This window comes from Sorghum bicolor, chromosome 2 (assembly GCF_000003195.3).
Source record: "Sorghum bicolor cultivar BTx623 chromosome 2, Sorghum_bicolor_NCBIv3, whole genome shotgun sequence".
Classification (NCBI taxonomy): Eukaryota; Viridiplantae; Streptophyta; class Magnoliopsida; order Poales; family Poaceae; genus Sorghum; species Sorghum bicolor.
In genome coordinates this window covers 75,766,394-75,787,279 of record NC_012871.2, presented here as the reverse complement: position 1 = coordinate 75,787,279, position 20,886 = coordinate 75,766,394, and the positions used below count along the sequence as shown (strand labels likewise).

Here is a 20,886-nt window from a genome sequence, read left to right as displayed (position 1 = left end):
ACGTCGGACTAGCAGCTAGCGAGCGAGCTAGAGCGGGTCTGTCGGGACAATTGCAACTGTTTTTATTCAGAGCCCATGCTGCATTCCCGACGGCGGAAGATCCCTTCTCTTGCATTGTAGTATCATCCGGTGAACAGGTCCACAGACATCCCACATCATCCACTTCGCTCAAGGTAGCAGATGATCATATAGTATTTATATATATCTCTTTCTCGTTCGAAATAGCAGAATGGCGGCAGACTTTGAACAGCACACATGACTTGTTTTCTTGGCAATTTCTTGCAGCTACACTGTGCGTTACCTCACTTTGTGTTAAGATTGAATTGTGACCCATGGCTGGCCTGTTTCAGTCTCCAACAGGTCGCCAGATTTATCTTGGTTATCAGACGTCAGATACAATACAATGCCAGTGTAAAATACGCGCTAACTTCCTGGTAAATGCCAGTGACAGTCTTCGTATATATTTCCTCATCACTGACGATGCCAAGTGATACAGTATATTGAAGTCAAATACCATGCCCATCTTATTAATTTGGGCCTTGTTGCCAGTCGCCAACTCTTGCAACACCGTGCTCATCTTGATAACCCCTGCCTCAGGCTCAGGCTCAGGCTCAGGGGCCTGCTGTCAACCTGCATACACTACTGGAAACAGCAACGCTGCCGAGGGTTTTTGTTTTGCCGAGGGCCGGATTTCGGGCACTCGGCAAAGGACATCTTTGCCGAGGGCTAACCCTCGGCAAAGAGTGACCTTTGGCAAAAGCTTCTTCGCCGAGGGCCGGGCCCTCGGCAGAGAAACGCCCTCGGTCAAGGCCCATCTTTGTCGAGGGCTGGGCCCTCGGCAAAGAATGGGCGCTCGGCGGTGTGGGCCCAGAGTAACGGTAGCTCTGGGCGTTAGGCTTTGCCGAGTGCCCGTAGTTAAGCCCTCGGCAAAGCTCTACCGGAGGTCAGGCTTTGCCGAGGGCCCGCCAGCCTGCCCTCGGCAACTCCCCTCTTTGCCGAGGGTCTGGAGTGGGCCCTCGGCAAATTTTTTTTTGTTTTTTCGGATCTATGTTTTTTTTTCTTTCTGTGGCACACCTACACTATTTTTAGGTACATGCTAAAGTTTGGTTCATTTTGAAATAACTTTGGTATATTTTTTGAATTTTTTGAATTTGTTGAATTTTTCGACAAATTTCAAATTCAAACTACAGGTGCATTAAATAATAGTATTTAATTATTTCAATCATAACATTCATGATTGTTAGTGCATTTCCAGGCCGTATGCAGAAAGCCACATGAAATATCGAACGTTTACCCCCCGAAACATGTAGACCAAGTTGCGTGAAATCGTTTTTTTGAATATATAAAATGAAAACAAACTCAGAAAATCACGAAACTTGGCGACATAACATGTTATCACATGTGGATGCTATGATAAAAATTTCAAAAAATTCTGAGTCTATGGTAACGTCTGGTGCATAAAACCCAAACATCTCACATGTGACTGTCTCACATAAACATCTAACTGTTTGTGCAGCCTCAGTCGACAGCGGGATACAATAACCCGCCTCGTACGTCACCAGATCCTGGAGCCTTCGACACACCACCCTCGACGCAGAGGCAGGACGGTTGGGGACGATGGTGAGTTCTCGCAGCCCTACGGTGCGTACGTGTCGGCGGTTTGGAACTTTGGTTCGATTTGGTGAACTTATGGACTACTGGATGGTCGTGATATATATATGTGATGTTCGTGTATACATGATGTTCGTGATATATATATCTGATGTTCGTGAGATGTATGTGCTCGTTGTGGACTCTGTGTGTGTGATGGTATATATATGTATCTGTCTATTGTCTGGATGCAAATAAACAAACAAAAAAATTTAAAATTTCTCTTGTCTTTGCCGAGGGCCTTGACCATAGTCCTCGGCAAAGAATTTCTCAGAAAAAATAGAAAACAGATCTTTGCCGAGGGCTATGGTCAAGGCCCTCGGCAAAGAATTCTCCAGAACTTTGCCGAGGGACTGCATGGTAGCCCTCGGCAAAGAAATTACCTAAATAAAAATTTAAAAATTCTTTGTCGAGGGCCTGTATGGGAACCTCGGCAAAGAATTTACCAAAATAAAAATTTAAAAAATTCTTTGCCGAGGGCCTAACGTTGGACCTTCGGCAAAGACGCCGTCAGTTGCAGCTAGTGGCCTAACGGCATCTTTTTTTCGCCGAAGGCCGGCGTCAGCCCTCGGCAAAATCTTTGCCGAGTGCCCGACAAACGGCCCTCGGCAAAGATCTCTTTGCCGACGGGAAATTTCCCGACGGCTCTTTGCCGAAGGCAGCCCTCGGCAAAGCCTTTGCCGAGAGTCTTATAGCCTTTGCCGAAGGCCGGAAGCCCTCGGCAAAGATCCTCTCCGCAGTAGTGATACTGTACAGATTGTTTGAATTTTTTTTTTTCTTGGCGTGATAGGTAGATATGCATGTACTAAGCAGTTTCTTCATCAAGTGATTAATGCTTGTTAATTAACTATAGTATGAGATAAGCAACAAGAAAACTAACAGTTTCATTGTTTTCAACAGAGCCCGGGATCGGACGAGGTTTTCTTTATTGGTCAACTATATGATGATGCTGGATTGTTATTACATTTCTGGATCGACGATGATAGAGCTTAATTAGAGCAGCAGCCATTAAAATATATCAACAGCAACCTCCGATCCGTGCTTATAAGAGCTCCATGGACGACGACGACCTCCATGCCAACTACGTACCTTGCTACTACTACTACCTTCAGCTACCAAGGTACACACACTAGACACACGTCTTTGCCTCTTCGATCAATTCACGTGCGTCGATCGTGCGGCGCCAGCATGTTGCCTCACGGTGTCCGCCGCCGCCGCCTTCTCGCCGTCGCCCTGCTGGTTGCTTACACGGCGACGCTGCGGGCAGCGCCGGCCGCCGCGGAGGACACCATCCTGGGGCACAAGTGCGGCATGCCTGCGGCTGCGGCTGCGGGGGCGAGCAACAGCAGCGACGCCGCCTACAGGTCCAACCTCAACGCGCTGGCCGCCATCCTCGTCGCGGGCGCGCGGGCCAATGGCTCGGCCGTCGGCGCGGCCGGCGCGTCGCCCGACGCCGCCTATGGCCTCGCGCTCTGCCGGGGGGACTTCAGGGGCGACGCCTGCGCGCGGGGGCTCCGCGACGCCCTGTATAGCGCCGTCAACGACTCCGAGGGCGTGTTCGGCTGCGGCCCGCCGCGGCTCAGGGACATCACCCTCTTCTACGACCGGTACCAGCTGCGGCTCTCCGGCGCCGACTTCGTCTCCGGCGGCGGCGGGAACGCGCCCAGGTGGGCCGGGAACAACACTAACTTCGTGACCCCCGACAACGCGGCGCGGCGGTTCGACGCGCTCGTTCTCGAGCTGGTCACCACCATCGCCGGCGTCGCCGTGGGCAAGCCCAGCAGGTACGCGACCGGGCGGTCGTGGTTCGAGGAGCAGCGCCTGACGCTGTTCGCCCTGGTACAGTGCACCGTCGACATGTCGCCGGAGCGGTGCCGGGAGTGCCTCGACGGCCTCATCTCGGCGTTCCCGGCCACTTTTCCCAGCGGGCAGCATGGCGGCAGGATCCTTGTGCCGCGGTGCACCGTGCGCTACGAGACGGACAACACCTTCTTTAACACAGCCGACTTGTCAGTCGACCTGCACAAGCAAAAACAGGCCAAACGTATGTAATCCTTTTATTCCGTCCAAATCGCACTAATATTATTTTTCGGTTTTCACATATATAATGGAATTAAACGACGTTATCAAACTACTTGTTTTCTAAATGTAGAAAGATGACCTGAAAATACAGATATATTTTCCTAAAAGGATTACAGACATATAAGTGGCTTTCATGAGAAACTCTACTGACCAAATCATGTCTGTCCTATCCATGACAAAATATATTTATATTGTGTAAATTAGCAAATAAACAAAACATGTCAAAACTTGACTACAAGACTCTAGATATGATATATTTATTTTGAGAACAGTAGAATACACAGAGGCCAAAGAGATCAAGCCTTTTGCTCTCTCTTTTTCAAACCTGAGCACACCATTTCACAGTTGATTTGAATTCTAATCCCGGATTTATTTTAACGCAGCGAGCAAGGTTTGGCTCTGGACCACCATAGCCGTTGTTTCTTTACTGTTGCTGTCTGCTAGTTTTCTTCTCCATAGATGGATCAAAATACGGCGAAAGCGAGGTATAATTCTTTTTCTCACGCTTATATACACTCACAAAAGAAACTTAAAAAAAAATCCTCATTTTCCTTTGTCTGAACCTGGACCATTAACTTTTGACCAACCTGTGTTGTGTTCAGAAATTGCTCGGTTGGAATTACGAAGGTTGTCTATTGCTGTTAAAAATGTGATCAACCTCTGGAGACTGGAGGAAGGCAACTCAGGGTTTTCGCTCTACGACTTCTCTCAGATGAAAGGCGCTACCAATGGATTTTCTATTGAAAACAAACTTGGTCAGGGTGGTTTCGGTGCTGTCTACAAGGTATTTACTATTTTAGTCATTTTCAGTGATGTTCAGACATTTACATTAAGTCCTTGCTCCGTACACATTTTGTTTTTGGCACAATGCATGTATACATACACATGTTTGGTGTTGTCAGGGAGTGCTGCCTGATGGACTTGAAATAGGAGTGAAAAGGCTTGGTCCATGTTCTTTGCAAGGCTTGCTGGAGTTCAAGAATGAGATCCAGCTCATTGCAAAGCTCCAGCACAGGAATCTAGTCAGGCTGCTGGGCTGTTGTATTGAAGGGGAGCACGAGAAGATTCTGGTCTATGAGTACATGCCAAACAAAAGCCTAGACCTCATCATCTTCGGTATAGTGCCATGCCATCTCGATCCTTGAGAAATATTTTTTTTTTAAAAAAAAAAAACCTCCAGAAATGAAATGATATGCTCCCATTGAAATTAAATCTTCTGATGGGAAAAAAATGTTTTCCGTGATGACACAGTCGTCGTCTAATATAAACCAAAATCTTATCCAGTGCAGTTTATGAAATTTTATCTTCTCACCAGTCTTAAGTGATCTGACCAACGCACACTTTATTTGCATGGCACATCTTTTTCAGACAATAAAAAAGGAGCGTCACTAGACTGGCCTAAACGTCTGAATATAATCGAGGGGATAGCTCAGGGGCTTCTCTACCTTCACGTGCACTCGCGCCTGTGCGTGGTACACAGGGATCTCAAAGCCAGCAACGTTCTCTTGGACAGCCAGATGAACCCTAAAATCTCAGACTTTGGGATGGCCAGGATATTCAGCTCTAGCGTGGCCGAGTCAAACACCACTCGAATTGTGGGCACACAGTAAGTAGAGTCGATCCAAAAACAAATCCGAAGTTGAGTTGAGTTGTATATATAGTTTATTATTACATTAGAATATCTCCATTAATTAATAAACTTCAATGATTTGTGTTGTATATATTATCATCAAGTGGGTACATAGCTCCGGAATATGCCTCGGATGGAGTTTGCTCGGTCAAGTCTGACGTCTTCAGCTTCGGTGTGCTGCTCCTGGAGATCATCAGCGGAACCATGACCACTGGCTCCTACAGATTCGAAGGCAAACTGTACAAGCTAATCGCATATGTTAGTAATATATACATTTTACTAGATATAAATCTTATCACATTGTCTGTTGAAGATGATTACATATATATACTACGTACCAAATTGGTGGAATTATCTCAGTGTTTTTAATTAGTAGTAAAAACACTACCACTAGTCATAGCACTAAGGAATATATCCTCACTAGAAGATATTTACTAGGAAAAATTATACTAAATTTTGAATGCTAGCCCACATCACGATAATTTGAAAATTTTAGTTGTATATATATGTTGTCAGAGACAAGGCACATTAAATTTGTGATGATAGCTATCTGCTCTACTTTTCTTGCACAGGCATGGCTGCTGTGGAGAGCCGGGCAATGGCCAGAGCTGGTAGACCGCAGCTTAGGGAACGGAACGTACGACTGCACCATGGAGAGGCACGTCCACGTGGCGCTCCTGTGCGTGCAGGAGAGCGCGGACGACCGCCCCGCCATGGACGAGGTCGTCAGGATGCTGGGCAGCGGCGATGGCGCGGTCCTCCCGGAGCCCAAGCAGCCGGCGTACTTCAACGTGCGCCCCGTCGGCACCGAGATGTCGGCGTCCTGCGACATGACCATCACCATAACCTTGTCGAGATAACAGTAGTTGTCATGGATGCACTTAACCAAGTGTATAGACTTTAGACAGCTCACCCCAGGGGACTGAGCTCACATGGATGTTGTCGGATTCACCTTAATCCACATATGTTGGAGTGGATTGGGGTAGAATTTAGTTCAAGTTCCACTCCAACCTTCCCACCCCAAGTCCTCAACACATGTGTTGATGCGAATCTGACTATATCCAAACAAGGCCTAACAGTTCTATTGATCGACATGCACGCTTGATCTGACCATGTTATGATTCATGGTGCCAAAATATGCATGTGTGCAACATAACGTTGATGATGAATGCATTCATGATGCTTTGTATATCTTTTATGTTGTAAATTTTAAATATGCATTCGAATCTATCTCTAATATTTTTCTTAGAACTTTAAGAAGTTTAGAGACATTATATATTCGTGGTAAAAAAAACTTATCATGTGATTACTTGATTTTTAACTAAAAAGATTGAAACCATCTTGAAACCACGTGTAATTAGGTCAGGACAGAGAAATAGTCAAGGTAAAATGTGCAATCTTCAAGTTCGAGAAAGAAAGCTAGACTCTTGCGATAGTTTAGAGAGATACTACTTTCATCCAAAAAAAACTTGATGTTTTAGAACTTAATAGTAGTGCTCCGTGAAAATTACTTTTATATATAGGTATAGAATTTATTATTTGATAATTGTACACTTTTTGTAAAATTTAAATGAGTTTAGTCCAACCTTGAATCAAATAAATATAACCCCACCAAAACAAACAAAACTACCAAACTAATATCGGAAATCACCTTGAAAAGAAATAGAAAAAAATCATGTCCCATAAAAAAAATCAGAAATCTTCATGTACAGTGGAGGAAAAAGAGTAAAAAATGATATAAAAATATGTATAGAAATTAAAAGGGGAAGAATATTACGTAAAGAAAACATAAAAGCATCAGATGAGGAACAATTCCATCAAACAGCACGTCAGATCAGTCCACTTTTATTATCGCTCAGTGCAATGCAAAGCAAAACCAGCGGCGCAGCTAGTGACAAAAGCCCACAGCCACAGCCGCCACATAATAATACAATTAATAGGTAACAGTTCTCAACATCCTTTCATCACAACATTTGTTTGAGACATACATAAACAAAACATATGTAATTCCGTATGATTAAGAGGAAGTACCTTGTGGCCAGCATTGATGCATCACAAGAGAAGGAACATCCGATGAGAGGGCGATCATCTCCAATCTCGCTACACTCCAAGACAAACTCTCCAGCCTGCTTCACGACGAGTTCGGCCTCCGCCTCTAGGTCTTCATCGGAATCCTCGTGGCAGCGCTTGGCCATCTCAATCCTGGCCTTGGCACCGGGCAGCGAGTACTGTGCAATGTCGACACGCGCCTTGAGAAGCTCCTGCGTGCCCTTGGTGAAGAAGGGGTACTGGATCTGCTCCTCCTCGCTGGTGCATGCAGCGTGGTCGTCCTCCTGCGCGCGGAGAAGACGGTCGACCTGGCCATCGGCCTCGAGCCGGACCATGGCGTAGGCGCGGCGCCGCTAGAGGAGCTCCTGCACCGATTGCTCGAGACGCTCCCACGCGGCGCGGTGGTCGTCGGAGACCTCGTAGTCGGCCTCGCCTCCGCCCCCGGCGGAGGAAGTGGCGGCGGCGGGACGGGGATGGGAGCGATTGGCGGGTGGACGGGGACGGGGAGCGGAGCCATGGGAGGAGTGGGGGCCGGGGGCCACAATTTTTTTTTAAAAAAATTGCTTTTCCTAAATTTGGTAATATTGTAACGGAAGAAAAACATCAAATAACCCTAGAAAGTGATGACATAATGTTACATATCTATTTATATTTATCCTTTTTATAAAATTTAAAGTCCATAATTTATTTTATTGATAACCGTAACATCTATGGTATGAGATAGTTAATATTTACAATAATATGTAGCTTAAAAACATATTTATTTAATAATAAAAATAGAAAATAGAAAATAGTTAAATCTTATCTCACTCTAATATTACCTCTTAATATGCCTCAGTATTATATTAAAACATGAGAAGTTTGATGCTAGCATTATTTTTTTAATTTAGATTAGGATTGCTATGAAATATGAATCAAGCATCACATTAAATAGGCTACCATTAAATTTTTATAATAATTGGAGCAATATAACTATAATTTTAATTTTACAGTAAAAAGCATAGGCAAGCATTTAAAAAAGTGTACTAAAATTTGTGATATTTTTTGTTTACTGCATGGATGTACATATGTGGAGCTGAACAAAATTTGTTTTATAATTTTTAGATTTTTCTATGAATTACTATGTATTTATTAATTTTTAGCTGATTTAAAAAATAAAAGAAAAGTAAATTGGAGATTTTACATTGGGAACCTTAAAAAAAATTATTTTTTTTCTCTCTTCCATTGTAACGAGAGCGGTAATATAAGATTTTGCATTAGGAACCCTAGAATGTTTTTTATTTTGTTTTTCTCGTGGACGAAGGCATCAGTAAACCGAACACGGACAGGACGGACAAGATCAGGGGCAGAAGAAAATTTAGCAAACTGAAATTTTGGCTCTTTATAAATAGGTATAGATATACCTCCCTTTCTTGAAGGTGAACTACCACAATATTAAGCTAGTGTGGGCCCAATCTATTATCAGAAGGTAAAGTATTTTTTGAAGACATCTTTTGAATGCTAATATATATATTTTTTGGGGTAGGGGTGTGGGGGTGGCGGAGGAGTATAAACAGACCTTTTGATACAAAGGCCCATTACTTCAGAATTGATGATGGCCTGGTGGGGTTGCATTATTCCGGTCCATGTGGATAGTACCACGGGCTAATTGTCGTACTGGGCTAGCCTGGTAAAAGCGGGATTTTTTATTTTTACAGATGTTTTAATTAGGAGATTCTAAAAAAACAAAGCAATCTAAAAACTTTATATAAAAAGAATTAATTCATACCTTTTTCATATGAACTTAATAAAGACAAAGTTTATATCAAAATTGTAGCCCTCAAAGCGATCTACAACTTTGTAGTTGAAAAGTTTTTTATTTGAAGTCGTTTAGTGTCACAAAATTTAATTTTAAATTTTAAATTTCAAAATCTATAAACTTATAAAAAATATTTTGGGATCCTAAATGATTTCAATTTTTAAAAAAATCAACTACAAAGTTGTAGATCACGTTGCTGGCTACAATTTTGATATAAAGTTTATTTTCATTTGAGTTCATATAAACAAGTTATGAGTTTTTAGATTCGCGATGAGACTTAAAAACAAGTTAAGGACCGGGATAATACAACTGACAAGTTTGAGAACCTATATGAGAGATTTTCAAGTTTAGGGACTAGAATAACACGGTCAAACAAGTTTAGGTAACTAAACGGTCGTTTTGAAAGTTAGAGACGAGGATGACATGTCCGAATAAGTTTAGGGACCAGTGATGAACTTTCTGGAGTTTATTATGTGGACTTGTTGTAGACTGAGGCCTTGTTTAGTTCGCAAAAAATTTCAAGATTCCTCGTCACATCGAATCTTTGGTTGTATGCATGGAGTATTAAATATAGACAAAAATAAAAACTAATTGCACAGTTTACATGTAATTTGTGAGATGCATCTTTTGAACCTAGTTACTCCGTAATTGGGCAATGTTTGTTAAACAAAAACAAAGTGCTACAGTAGCCAAAAACCTAAATTTTGCGAACTAAACAAGGCCTGAGGACATGTGGTCATGTGCAAATACATGAAAGAGTTGTAGTTGTGTTGGAAATAAAAGCAATTTAGCGATGCATAAATTAATTCCGACAACAATAAAAAGGCTAACAACATGTATCACATATATATGAATCAAAACTAGCACTACGATTTGAATCAAGTTCACAAGATCTAGTGCTAGCAACAGAAATGAGATGAAACCGAATAACAGAGAAAGGATAGACATCCTTACAGTGGGGTTGTCGACGTGAAGGAAGAAGAAGAAGAAGATGTCGATGGAGATCGGCGAACACCGGGCGTAGTGGGAAGAAGACGTCCAGCGAGCAGTCGCGACGGCGCTTCCCAAAAACCTGATACGCCCCCTACCCCGTGCAGGGACGCGAGGAGACGTAGGCTTCGGAGCCTGCTCTCCCGACACCGATGGCACGTCGGCGACGGGATGGGGAAGACGGCGGCAGCGCAGTAGTGTGGTGAGAAAGAGATAAATCTCTAGGTACAAAGGACGACGTCTCGCCTCATATTTATACACGCGTCGCACACAACAAATAGGCAAGCAATCAATCACCGTATTATGAAAACTTTCCCTGCCGTTTACGCACTTGCCATAATACAAGAATAATTGCTTACCAAATAGACCAGCGCAATCTCCTCTATGCATGCAAAACTTCCAAGTAGCAAAAGAAAGTCGCGCACCCGCAAGGGTTGAAGCGGGAAATCGCCGGACCATTCACGCGCATGTCGTGCATGCGCGCCCGCCCCGCCCCGCTCGGCCCGCGTCATACACAGCAAGTAGGCAAGCAATCAATCACCGTATTATGGAAACTTTCCCTGCCGTTCACGCGCATGTCGTGCATGCGCGTCCGCCCCGCCCCGCCCCGCTCGGCCCGCGTCACACACAGCAAGTAGGCAAGCATTCAATCACCGTATTATGGAAACTTTCCCTGCCGTTTACGCACTTGCCATAATACAAGAATAATTGTTTAACAAATAGGCCAGCACAATCTCCTCCATGCATATAAAACTTCCAAGTAGCAAAAGGAAGCCGCGCACCCGCAAGGGTGAAGCGGAAAATCACCGGACCATTCACGCATATGTCGTGCATGCCAACCCTGCCGCCCGGCCCGGCGAGCAAGCGAGCGTGTGGTTCTTTCTTTTTCTCTCACCAATTGCTTCAACAAAATAAAGATAGCTCAACCTTTTAAGTTAGTCTCACTCCACTTGAAGTAGCAAGGTGGGACTAAAGTCCCTCACCTTTCCATATATACATGCATGTATGGGCGGGTCTTTGGGATTTATTGGAATTATTTGGCCCCAGGTCCAAAACATCTAACAAGTTGTCCTAAATTTATATGTGGTAGAGTAGTTTCGGTACTCGTGATAATCGTCCCCCCCCCCCCCCCCCCCCCCCTTTTTTTTACCGCCGAAAGGTTCCACAATCCATCGCAAACTGATGACGAGGCGCATCTCGTACTCTCGATCGAGAGGCCTCAAGACAGACAGGGTCCAAGGAAACAGAGGCATGACGAGTCAGCACACACCGTACCGGTGGAGGTGGAGGGCTGGAAGCCCTGCCCCTGTTGGGTTGTTTCAGGCCACCTAAACTAACTGCCACCTATCTAACCACCCGAACAGGAAGCCGTTTTTTGGGCGCCAAATCTCAGCGACCCTGCTGACTCTCGCGTCCCTTATATTACCTTTGCTTGGCTACACAAGGTACACGACTACACTGACGGACGAAGGCTAGCCGGCCAGGTGAATACCGATGACTGATGAGAGTACGTAGTGAGGAGACCCCTGTTGGTTTAGCTACCCGGCCTCAATAATCTAGCTGACTGACTGACTGACTGACTTAATTAGATCGATGTTAGCACTAGCTAGAGACCACAACCACCGTCAGACGACCAAACACCTGCACCCGCACACTCCCTCAGTCATCCATCGTCCACAGTGAACCATCAACCATCTCTCTGTCTGTCTGACTAGCTGTCGATTTCCTTGGTCCTTGCTCCTATTTCCATGGAGACCTCGAGCTCTAACTAGGAATGAGGCCTCAGTACGTCCGATCACCTACTCCCATTCCCATCGTTGTCTGCCTAGCTTAATTAGCTATATACCGCGCTCAGCACAGGCCTGCTTCCTGCAGTACCCAGCCTGCAAGGAGCTAGTGTCCCGTCGAGAATTGAAGCTAGCATGAGTCGGGCGGCGGCAATGGCCGCCGTGGCGGCGGCGGTGCTGGTGTGCGCCACGGCGTTGGGAGTAGTAGGAGCGGAGGTGGTGGACGAGTTCGGTGGCGGGGCGTCCTTCATCTTCGGGGACTCACTCGTAGACGCCGGCAACAACAACTACATCCCGACTCTATCCCGGGCCAACATGACGCCCAACGGCATCGACTTCGCGGCGACGGGCGGGGCACCGACGGGGCGGTTCACCAACGGGCGGACGATCGCGGACATCATCGGCGAGATGCTGGGTCAGGCGGACTACTCGCCGCCGTTCCTGGCTCCCAACACGAGCGGCGGCGCGATCCTGAACGGCGTCAACTACGCCTCCGGCGGGGGCGGGATCCTGAACGGCACGGGGAAGGTGTTCGTGAACCGGATCGGGATGGACCTGCAGGTGGACTACTTCAACGTCACGCGGCGGCAGCTGGACGCGCTGCTGGGGAAGGAGAAAGCCCGCGAGTTTCTGAGGAAGAAGGCCATCTTCTCCATCACCGTTGGGTCTAACGACTTCCTCAACAACTACCTCATGCCCGTGCTGTCTACTGGCACCAGGATCCGTCAGTCGCCTGACGCCTTCGTCGACGACCTCATCTTCCACCTCCGGGACCAGCTCACGGTACGTGCGTGCGTTGCGTTCACCAAGCATATATGGCAATGGCAATGGCCAGATCGATCGTGTCCTGATGATGATGATCCTGAACGACGCTTGCATTAATTGGACGACGATGCAGAGGCTGCACACGCTGGACGCGCGCAAGTTCGTGGTGGCCAACGTGGGGCCGCTGGGGTGCATCCCGTACCAGAAGACCATCAACAGGGTGGGGGAGGACGAGTGCGTGAAGCTGCCCAACCAGCTGGCGGCGCAGTACAACGCCCGGCTCAGGGAGCTCATCGTCGAGCTCAACGGCAACCTCCCCGGCGCCAGGTTCTGCCTCGCCAACGTCTACGACCTCGTCATGGAGCTCATCACAAACTACCCCAACTACGGTATGTATGTACTGCCGGCCGGGGAGGAGCATATGCATTTCAGAGAGTCATCAGCAGGCAGAGCACAGGAGAATGAATGAATGAATCCATCACATCACATCACATGCAGGGTTCGAGACGGCCAGCGTGGCGTGCTGCGGCAACGGCGGGTCGTACGACGGGCTGGTGCCGTGCGGGCCGACGACGAGCCTGTGCGACGACCGGGACAAGCACGTGTTCTGGGACCCCTACCACCCCAGCGAGGCCGCCAACGTGCTGCTCGCCAAGTACATCGTCGACGGCGACACCAAGTACATCTCGCCCATCAACCTCAGGAAGCTCTACTCACTCTGATCATTTCTTTTGGCCGGCCGTCGACGTCGAGCCTTTGCATTTCCGGCGTGCAATGCAACTGTTGTATGTAATCTGTAATTTTTGGGTGCGAGGAAATCAATTTAGCATGTGATTTTCGAGTGTACGTATATTGTACTGTAGCCAAACTATAATTAACTTTTAATAAAGACATCGAAGGACATAAAAAAAAGTTTCGGAGAAAAAAATAGTAAAAACAATCAACCAACTCTAGAAAGTATATAACTCAAACATCCAAATCCTCCGAAAATCTACTTAAAAGAGCATATTGAAAAAAAAAAACTTTCACACACAGTAGACCTCTAGCACGCCCTGAACAGATAACAGAGAAGGAGCAGAGCAGATATCAACTCTGATCCAAAAACAATCAATTGGTGTTGGGCCCATCACCTTTTGAAACCCTACCCCTCGGCTATGTTAGGGGAGGGAGCTAGGGCTTCCTTCTTTTTTTTTTTCACACTTTGAACCCCTCAACGAGCAACTCCAATAGTTTGCTAAAACTCAATTGGTAAATCTATATTTTTGCCAAGTCTTAAAACCAAATGCCAAGTGAAAAAAAGAGGCATTCTCCAACAGTTTGCTATTTGGGCTTGGCAAAAAAACTTGGCATCCTAAGATTTTTTTGCCAAAATCACAAAATTGAGCCTCCAACAAGTTGGCAAAACTAGTTGGCAAATTGCGATACACGTGATGCCAAGTGATGGAGGACTTGGCATATTTGCCAAGTGAAGGGAGAATTTTGCCAAGCTCATAAAATTGCCAAGTAGTTTTGCCAACTTGTTGGAGGCTGTTTTTTGTGGTTTTTGGTAAAAATCTTAAGATGCCAAGTACTTCTAACAAACTGTTGGAGTTGCTCTACTTACTAACTCTTATTACCTCCCCCTTACTGCAAACTTCGAGTCCTTGGTGCTAAAAAAAAGCAGACCGACTAGACATGGGACAAAGTTGTCAATGTCTTCATACAAACACATGTACTACAGAAAATCTCAACCTCTATTAGTCTTGTTTATAGCTTCTACTTAATTGCGGAGATTATATGTTTTGGATTTACACATTTTTTTAATAATGGAAAGAAGCATCGGCTTCATTCTCATTAAAAAGGGATTTGATCCACTTATTTCAACCCAGCACCTTAAGCCAAACAGAAAAATATGACAATAAACGGAACTGCTAGCGCCCGAAAGTCTGATCCAGACGCTAGTGTCGGACGCTCGCGTTGCTGCTACTGGATTATGATATCACTTTGGTTCCAGATGATCCTTACATAATTGTCCAGGCCATCCATCCATTTTCTAGATTCACATATGGTGTAGAAAGAGGCTTTTTCAGTGTCACAAATTTAGATGTAGTGGTCTGATCACTCACCAACCTTGATGGCGTGGGAGAAAGCTTATGATCTCTAGCGGCGATTTTCATCCACTAGTGCTCGAGGACAAGCAGCTTTTTGAGGGAGGGGCAAAGCCAAGGCCATGAAGAAGAGGGTAAGAAGGACGAGGAGTACTATTGCATATTTGGCAACAGAGCAAATGACATTGTTCAAGGTAGGGTAATGGTGACAGCTAAGACATAGTGGTGTGAGTTGACAGTGAGTTAACGAGCGTTATATACGATAGGAATGAGGATGGTATATAATGCCTGAGGCTGTTGTGTCTTGTAAAGAAGAACTAAAACCCTAAAATCTCAAAGAAATCTATCTCTATTGTTCATCATTCCTGCTTCTTCTTTCCCTAGATCTCCAATTCTCAAGCTATATGTCCGTTGCGGAACCGTGGCAAGAGGCTACGAAGCCTAATGGACATTAGTCTAAGTTAAAATCAAATGTTTTCTAATGGAGCAAGAACTTTTAATTACAAATACATGAGGATCAAATATAGGATAATGAAGATTAATATAGATTCATGAAATCGCAGATAAATATGTTATTGTAGATATATAAATATAGATTACGTGCTAATTTATCAAAGTATGTAAGACGGAAAAAATAAATGAAAAAAAAGACGGTATGGGCTTTTATTTACTAGCCCATCTAAAAAAGCCCACGCACCGCCGCATAGTCTTTTACCCTAGCACTAAGGCACACCGCCTGACAACCGCCGCCGTTTCCTCGCAGCGCCGGCGCTCCATCTTCTGCTCCGCCCCCTACTCGCGCTCGGCATGAAGGCGATGCTCCATCTTCTGCTCCGTCCCCCACTCGCGCTCGGCATGAAGGCGACGGAGGCGGCACTCAGGCTCGGGCTCTCAGCGATGGCGGGGCAGTCCCAGGCTCGGCGGCTCCTCCTCCCGCCTCTCGCCAGTCGCCTCGCGCCCTCGCCTCCGTCGTCCGCCCACCGGCCGGTGACCCTGCGTACGCACCTCCCTCTCCCCTCCCGCCTCCGCTGGACGTCGACGGCGCACGGCCCCTGCGGCTGCGCCGCGCGCCGCCGGCGGGTAGCGCGAGCCAGCAGCCGCTGCTCGCCGCTTTGGGAGCGCTTATGGCCATAGCGAAGCGCTAACCATCCGCTTAGCGCTGAAGCGCGCTGAAGCGTGTGCTTAGTGCCGCTTTTTGGAACCCTGCTGCAAAGCATCTGAATTCTGAACTAACTGACCTTTGAGTGACTTTAGCTATTGCAGTGAAATGTTTCACTAATGACCAATTTCTTGGTCCATCATTGATTAGTGTAGTTTTGATTGATTAAACCATGCTGACTAATCATTGTTTTTATTAATTTAGGTAATCTCCTATCGCCGACCATAGCTTCTCAATGCTTGAGTGAAAAATCAGTACACTATCACATAACAACAACACACTTCTCAACTGAAGCAAGTGACATGGACCATCCTACAGGTTATCTATTAACTTATTCAGTTTATTCAAAGAAGGTCCACTATCGAGATAAGTAGCAGCTTTTCCATGCCATTGCTAAGTTAGCAACAAAAGGATCCTTGCATAGGAATTATCAAACCAGCAACCATTTGCTAACTTGACGTTTCGATGTAGACTTATCAATTTACTTTACCATCTTTCTGGTTGTCTTTGTAATATCTTTGAATCATAGATTTTCTCAAGCAGTAATATATTATTGTAATCCAGAAATGTAGAGTTTTTTTTCTGAACCTAATGCTAATTGAAGTTTATGTATGATCTGCTAATTTGCCTCAGTTGGCTCTTGCTAGTTCCATGAAGTGACATTTTGTTTTTGTTTCTAGAGATGTATTTATTTGTGTAAAGTTACATTCTGCAGATAAATCCAACAAATACAGAGTTATTAAGTCTTTGAGATATTCTGTTCAATTTTGATTATGTATTTATTTTCATGTACATTTTTCTGCATGATTTCTATAATTATTCATAAAATGGATTTCCTGAAGTTCGATACTGCCATTTGTCCATGTCATGGTTCACCACGGAAGCTGCAGAGGAGATGTACCAGAAAATGTTGAAATCTGTTGAAGCTAAGACCATGCCTCCAAATGCATGGTTGTGGTCAATGATCGATAGCTGCTCCAATAAGGAGGACATCAAACTTCTTTTTCAAATTTTGCAGAAACTCAGAGTATTTGTAAGTCTCTTCCATATTCCTCATACATGTAGAATGGTTCATTGTATATTTTGTCTACCAAGTTACAGTACCAATTATGAGTGCATATGCGAATTTGTTGGTACCATCATCACTCTTGTGGTGATGGCTACACATATCTAATCTTGATCTCTAGAGTTATTTTCTTTATTTATTTGCAAAGAAGTGTTCATTCAGCTGAGTTAACATAGTTTCTATTACATTTAGCCCTATTGATAAATTTCAACACACGTATGGAATAAGGGTATGTGGTCAGGAATTGTGATGTTGACTGAATTATCAAGATCCTTTTAGATTGGTGACGCAGGATAAGAAAGATAAAAGGTTTCTATGCCTGTCCTTTTTATCCCTTGTACTTAGGACTTAGTAGGTAGTAGCTTTCTTTCAATGCAATTGTTGTTCTCTGGAATCTGGACATGATGAGCACGTATGTTCTTTCTCTCCTAAATTTTGTTCTGTTACTATACGCTACCTTAAATTGACACTTATTATTGATCCAGAGACTATCAAATCTTCGCATCAGTGCAAATTTCAATGAGAATCTCTGCAGGAAAGTAACTGAGGCTTGTGCTCGTGCAGGCGCCATCGAGTATGGTAGAGTCCCTTTTAAACACCAACGAGTCTTTTTTTTATCTGATACAGGCCGAGTGTATATTTCCAGCTTTTAACCATTTCTGTTGAATCTGGTTTCTAATGGATTTTGTATGTACAGATTTAGGATTTCCTGAGAGAAACTTGTGCCTTGCATCTTAATGAAAAGAATGCTGCATCTATTTTTTTTTTCTGCTAATGATATGATATATTGAAGATATTGCTTGTTCTAATAATCTTAGCATGAATTATCAAGTTCATTTTTTAAGATGATAATATTAGATAAGGTTGAAATGCTGAAGGATATATGACATCTATTCTGGTTCATAAAGGCATTAACTTTGATGTCATGTCACTTCTCAGTTTCATGTACTCTAATAGCTATTACTTAATTAGAACCCCCCCCCCCCCCTCCCACCACCACCAAAAAAAAAATCATGACAAAAACAACTCAGCAATTCAGTTTGCTTAAGGTAAGTGATGAATGCAGGGTTGAAGGCTTTATGGACGCATAATGTCTATGGAATAACACCAACGATTGGTTCTGCTCATTATCTACTGGTATTCTGTTCAAGAGAAAAAGTCTTTTGGTATCCATTTTTCCTAGTTACTTGGTTATGATTCTCTCCTTTTGCAGCAACATGCTAAAGAGCAAAATGACACCAAACTAATGGAAAACGTAATTCATGTCCTATCGAGAAATTCCTTACCGCTGCAACCAGGCACAGCTGATATAGTCTTCAGGTATGTCATTATCTGTTCTCACTTGTTATTTTCATTCGTTGTTTTCATATTACTGTACACCATGACCTAGCCTCTATAAAATTGATTTCAATGTTTAATTGCATCATATTAGTCCTATCTTTTTACAATATAGTTCGGATTCATATTAGCCTTGTAACAAAATAAATTCTTCGAAATATTATTATGATACGCTAATTAGGTATCTTATTCAACAAGTCAACATGTCTGTGATATGTCTAATTAGTAATTATGTGAATTTAGCAAAAAATGGTAACCTCCAGAATTTGTTGCGGTTGATTTATATTTTATTTTTCCTTGACTCGTTATTTCCTTTCAAGATTTCATGCTCCTTTCAATTATTGATTTCATGGATTTATATTGTCTTGTGCAGCATCTGCTATAATGCTGATAGATGGGATTTACTCTCAAAATACGGGGAGAGATTTATTAAGGCAGGTGTCAAACTGCACCGTGCTGCGTTTGACATTTGGATGGACTTTGCTGCCAAAGTTGGTAAGCAGTTTGGTTCTTCTTACTGATCTCAGCTAAATATGACAGCTGGCCTAAACCTAAAGCCAGCATTGGAGGTGCATTGCTATTGCAACTGCAGCCAAAACAGTTATGGATGAACTGAACATCTTTCATTGCTTGTTTCAAGTGGTATGGGTTCATACCAGGGGCAGTTACCTACTTACCTGCATGATGAAATCCAGGCGGATTGTGATGTTAATTTCATTTATGAAATAGACAAATAGTAGTTTTTTTGTTTGGTAGTTAAATCTTAGTTTCCCTATAACATTGCCATTAATGTATTAAACCATTTTTCTGCAGGGGATTCTCAATCTATTTGGAACATTAATAGTCTAAGAGGCAGGTCTGTCAAACATTATACCCTTGCATCAGGTTTTGCATGTGCAAAGGTAATTGTTCCTGGAATGGACATTATTACACAAGAAGCAATAAATTACAGTATTTCTTCCTTTTGTTTTATTTTGTGTCAAATTGAACTGACCGATCTAAATCTGTTCTTCAACGTGCCATGTTAAGTTGCAATAGTACATTAAATGATTCTGTAGCATAACGTACTTAGCACTTGCCTTTTGTTGGTGATTTATTCAGTTTGTGTCCACTGCTTCAGATTTCTGTTCTCAGGCTTGTTATTTGTCTTGTTGTAGGGGTCTCTGCTTGATCGGAATCCAGAAAATGCCGCTGCCATGATTAAACTCCTTTACAAGGTTTGGCACAGGATTATTATTGCCATGAGACCTGTATTACTAAAATACTAGATTTTCTTCATGCCAGCAACATATTCAAATATATTTCTGGATAACAAATGTTTTTCCCCTTAATCTGAGTATCCTGCTGCGTTAAGCATTTCAATCTCAAGCTATTTTGAATGTTAAAATAATACATTTCAGTATTTCACTATTTTACAGAGTCCTTAAGCTAAAATAGTTTGATAGAGATGATTTTTACATATAAAACCTTGAATTGGCGATTTGGCGTGTTCACCTGATGAAAATTTATGGTTGGGCACAGCATTTGCCTGATCAGAAGAAACCATTTGTGAAAGATGAACTCGAGAAACTTATTGCTGAATGGCCTACAGAGGTGGTAAAAAGGCAGAAGAAAGATAATAGGAAGGTGAGATACTTGATCATCTTTGGTTCGATTCCTCCACAATTAGGCATTCGTTAGTCTTGTATTCCCCAGCCCTGCAGAAGTACACATTCTTGTGGCACTACGTCGTGGTACTAAATTGTCTGGGGAGTGCCTTTTCATTATTTATTATGTTGAGCAACTTATGCTGCTTTTCAAGAATCAATACTGCTGCACTCCGTATTCCTCGTATCTATGTTTGTTATATACGGACCTGTCCAGTAACAAAATATCTCTGCATCTATCAGACATTGGAGGAAGCTTTGATCAAGGACATCCCTACGATGGTGGACTGCTTGACAAAGTTCGGCCTCGACATCCCTGTGGATCTGGACAAGCTCCCCACCCCACAGCTCCAAGTGGCGTAGCAAAAGAAGACGCACACGGCTCTCCAGATGATGTTACAACTGGAACAGTCTTAGAGTCTTGAGGAACAACATGCATTTTGGCACTGATGCAGGCCGGAAGGCAGGCAGCGCATATTGAGCGTGCAGCCATTTAGATCCCATTTGTTTGATTGGTAACTGTAGTTGTAGCGCTCGCTCAGCTTCTGGAGTGGAGAGAATAACATGTGTATGCCCTGTTTCTGTTGTGCGTTGACCGTTGAGGATTTTTGATAGATAATAGCATGTTTTTATTTGTTCTAAGAAGGAAATGCCGTGGTATCCTGGCATTGTGTTGTTACCGCACTGATTGCTTTGAATTTGTACGTATCAAACAACAATACATACTTGAGGTGATATTCATCAGTGCAGTTGTCAGTAGTAGTAGAACCAAACCAACGCCTGTGCGGTGCAAGGCTATGGTTGTGCGTTGCCTGACGGGCATGCACGGCAGTCCGGCC

The 20,886-nt window shown here is 44.0% G+C and overlaps 3 protein-coding genes across 5 annotated transcripts; all 3 read left to right on the top strand.

The window, feature by feature from the left end:
• LOC8078516 (cysteine-rich receptor-like protein kinase 19) lies at window positions 2,839-6,222 on the top strand. The gene is made up of 6 exons (XM_002463311.1): window positions 2,839-3,694; window positions 4,335-4,516; window positions 4,635-4,848; window positions 5,101-5,338; window positions 5,467-5,620; window positions 5,935-6,222. Exons 1-6 carry the CDS (start codon window positions 2,839-2,841, stop codon window positions 6,220-6,222), a joined length of 1,932 nt encoding a protein of 643 aa, XP_002463356.1.
• Window positions 11,665-13,642, top strand: LOC8074413 (GDSL esterase/lipase At2g23540). The gene is made up of 3 exons (XM_002463310.2): window positions 11,665-12,769; window positions 12,885-13,140; window positions 13,250-13,642. Exons 1-3 carry the CDS (start codon window positions 12,122-12,124, stop codon window positions 13,471-13,473), a joined length of 1,128 nt encoding a protein of 375 aa, XP_002463355.1. The 5' UTR covers window positions 11,665-12,121; the 3' UTR covers window positions 13,474-13,642.
• On the top strand, window positions 15,542-20,791 carry LOC8078515. Of its 3 annotated transcripts, none has more exons than XM_021453171.1 (11): window positions 15,547-15,835; window positions 16,202-16,315; window positions 16,888-17,030; window positions 17,549-17,642; window positions 18,130-18,200; window positions 18,277-18,383; window positions 18,775-18,896; window positions 19,215-19,303; window positions 19,559-19,618; window positions 19,923-20,027; window positions 20,291-20,768. In XM_021453171.1, exons 1-11 carry the CDS (start codon window positions 15,646-15,648, stop codon window positions 20,408-20,410), a joined length of 1,215 nt encoding a protein of 404 aa, XP_021308846.1. In that variant the 5' UTR covers window positions 15,547-15,645; the 3' UTR covers window positions 20,411-20,768. The 3 variants fall into 3 exon arrangements, with proteins under 3 accessions (XP_021308847.1, XP_021308846.1, XP_002463354.1); XM_002463309.2 differs by having other exon boundaries at window positions 15,555-15,835; window positions 16,882-17,030; window positions 20,291-20,791; XM_021453172.1 differs by lacking the exon at window positions 20,291-20,768 and having other exon boundaries at window positions 15,542-15,835; window positions 16,882-17,030; window positions 19,820-19,938.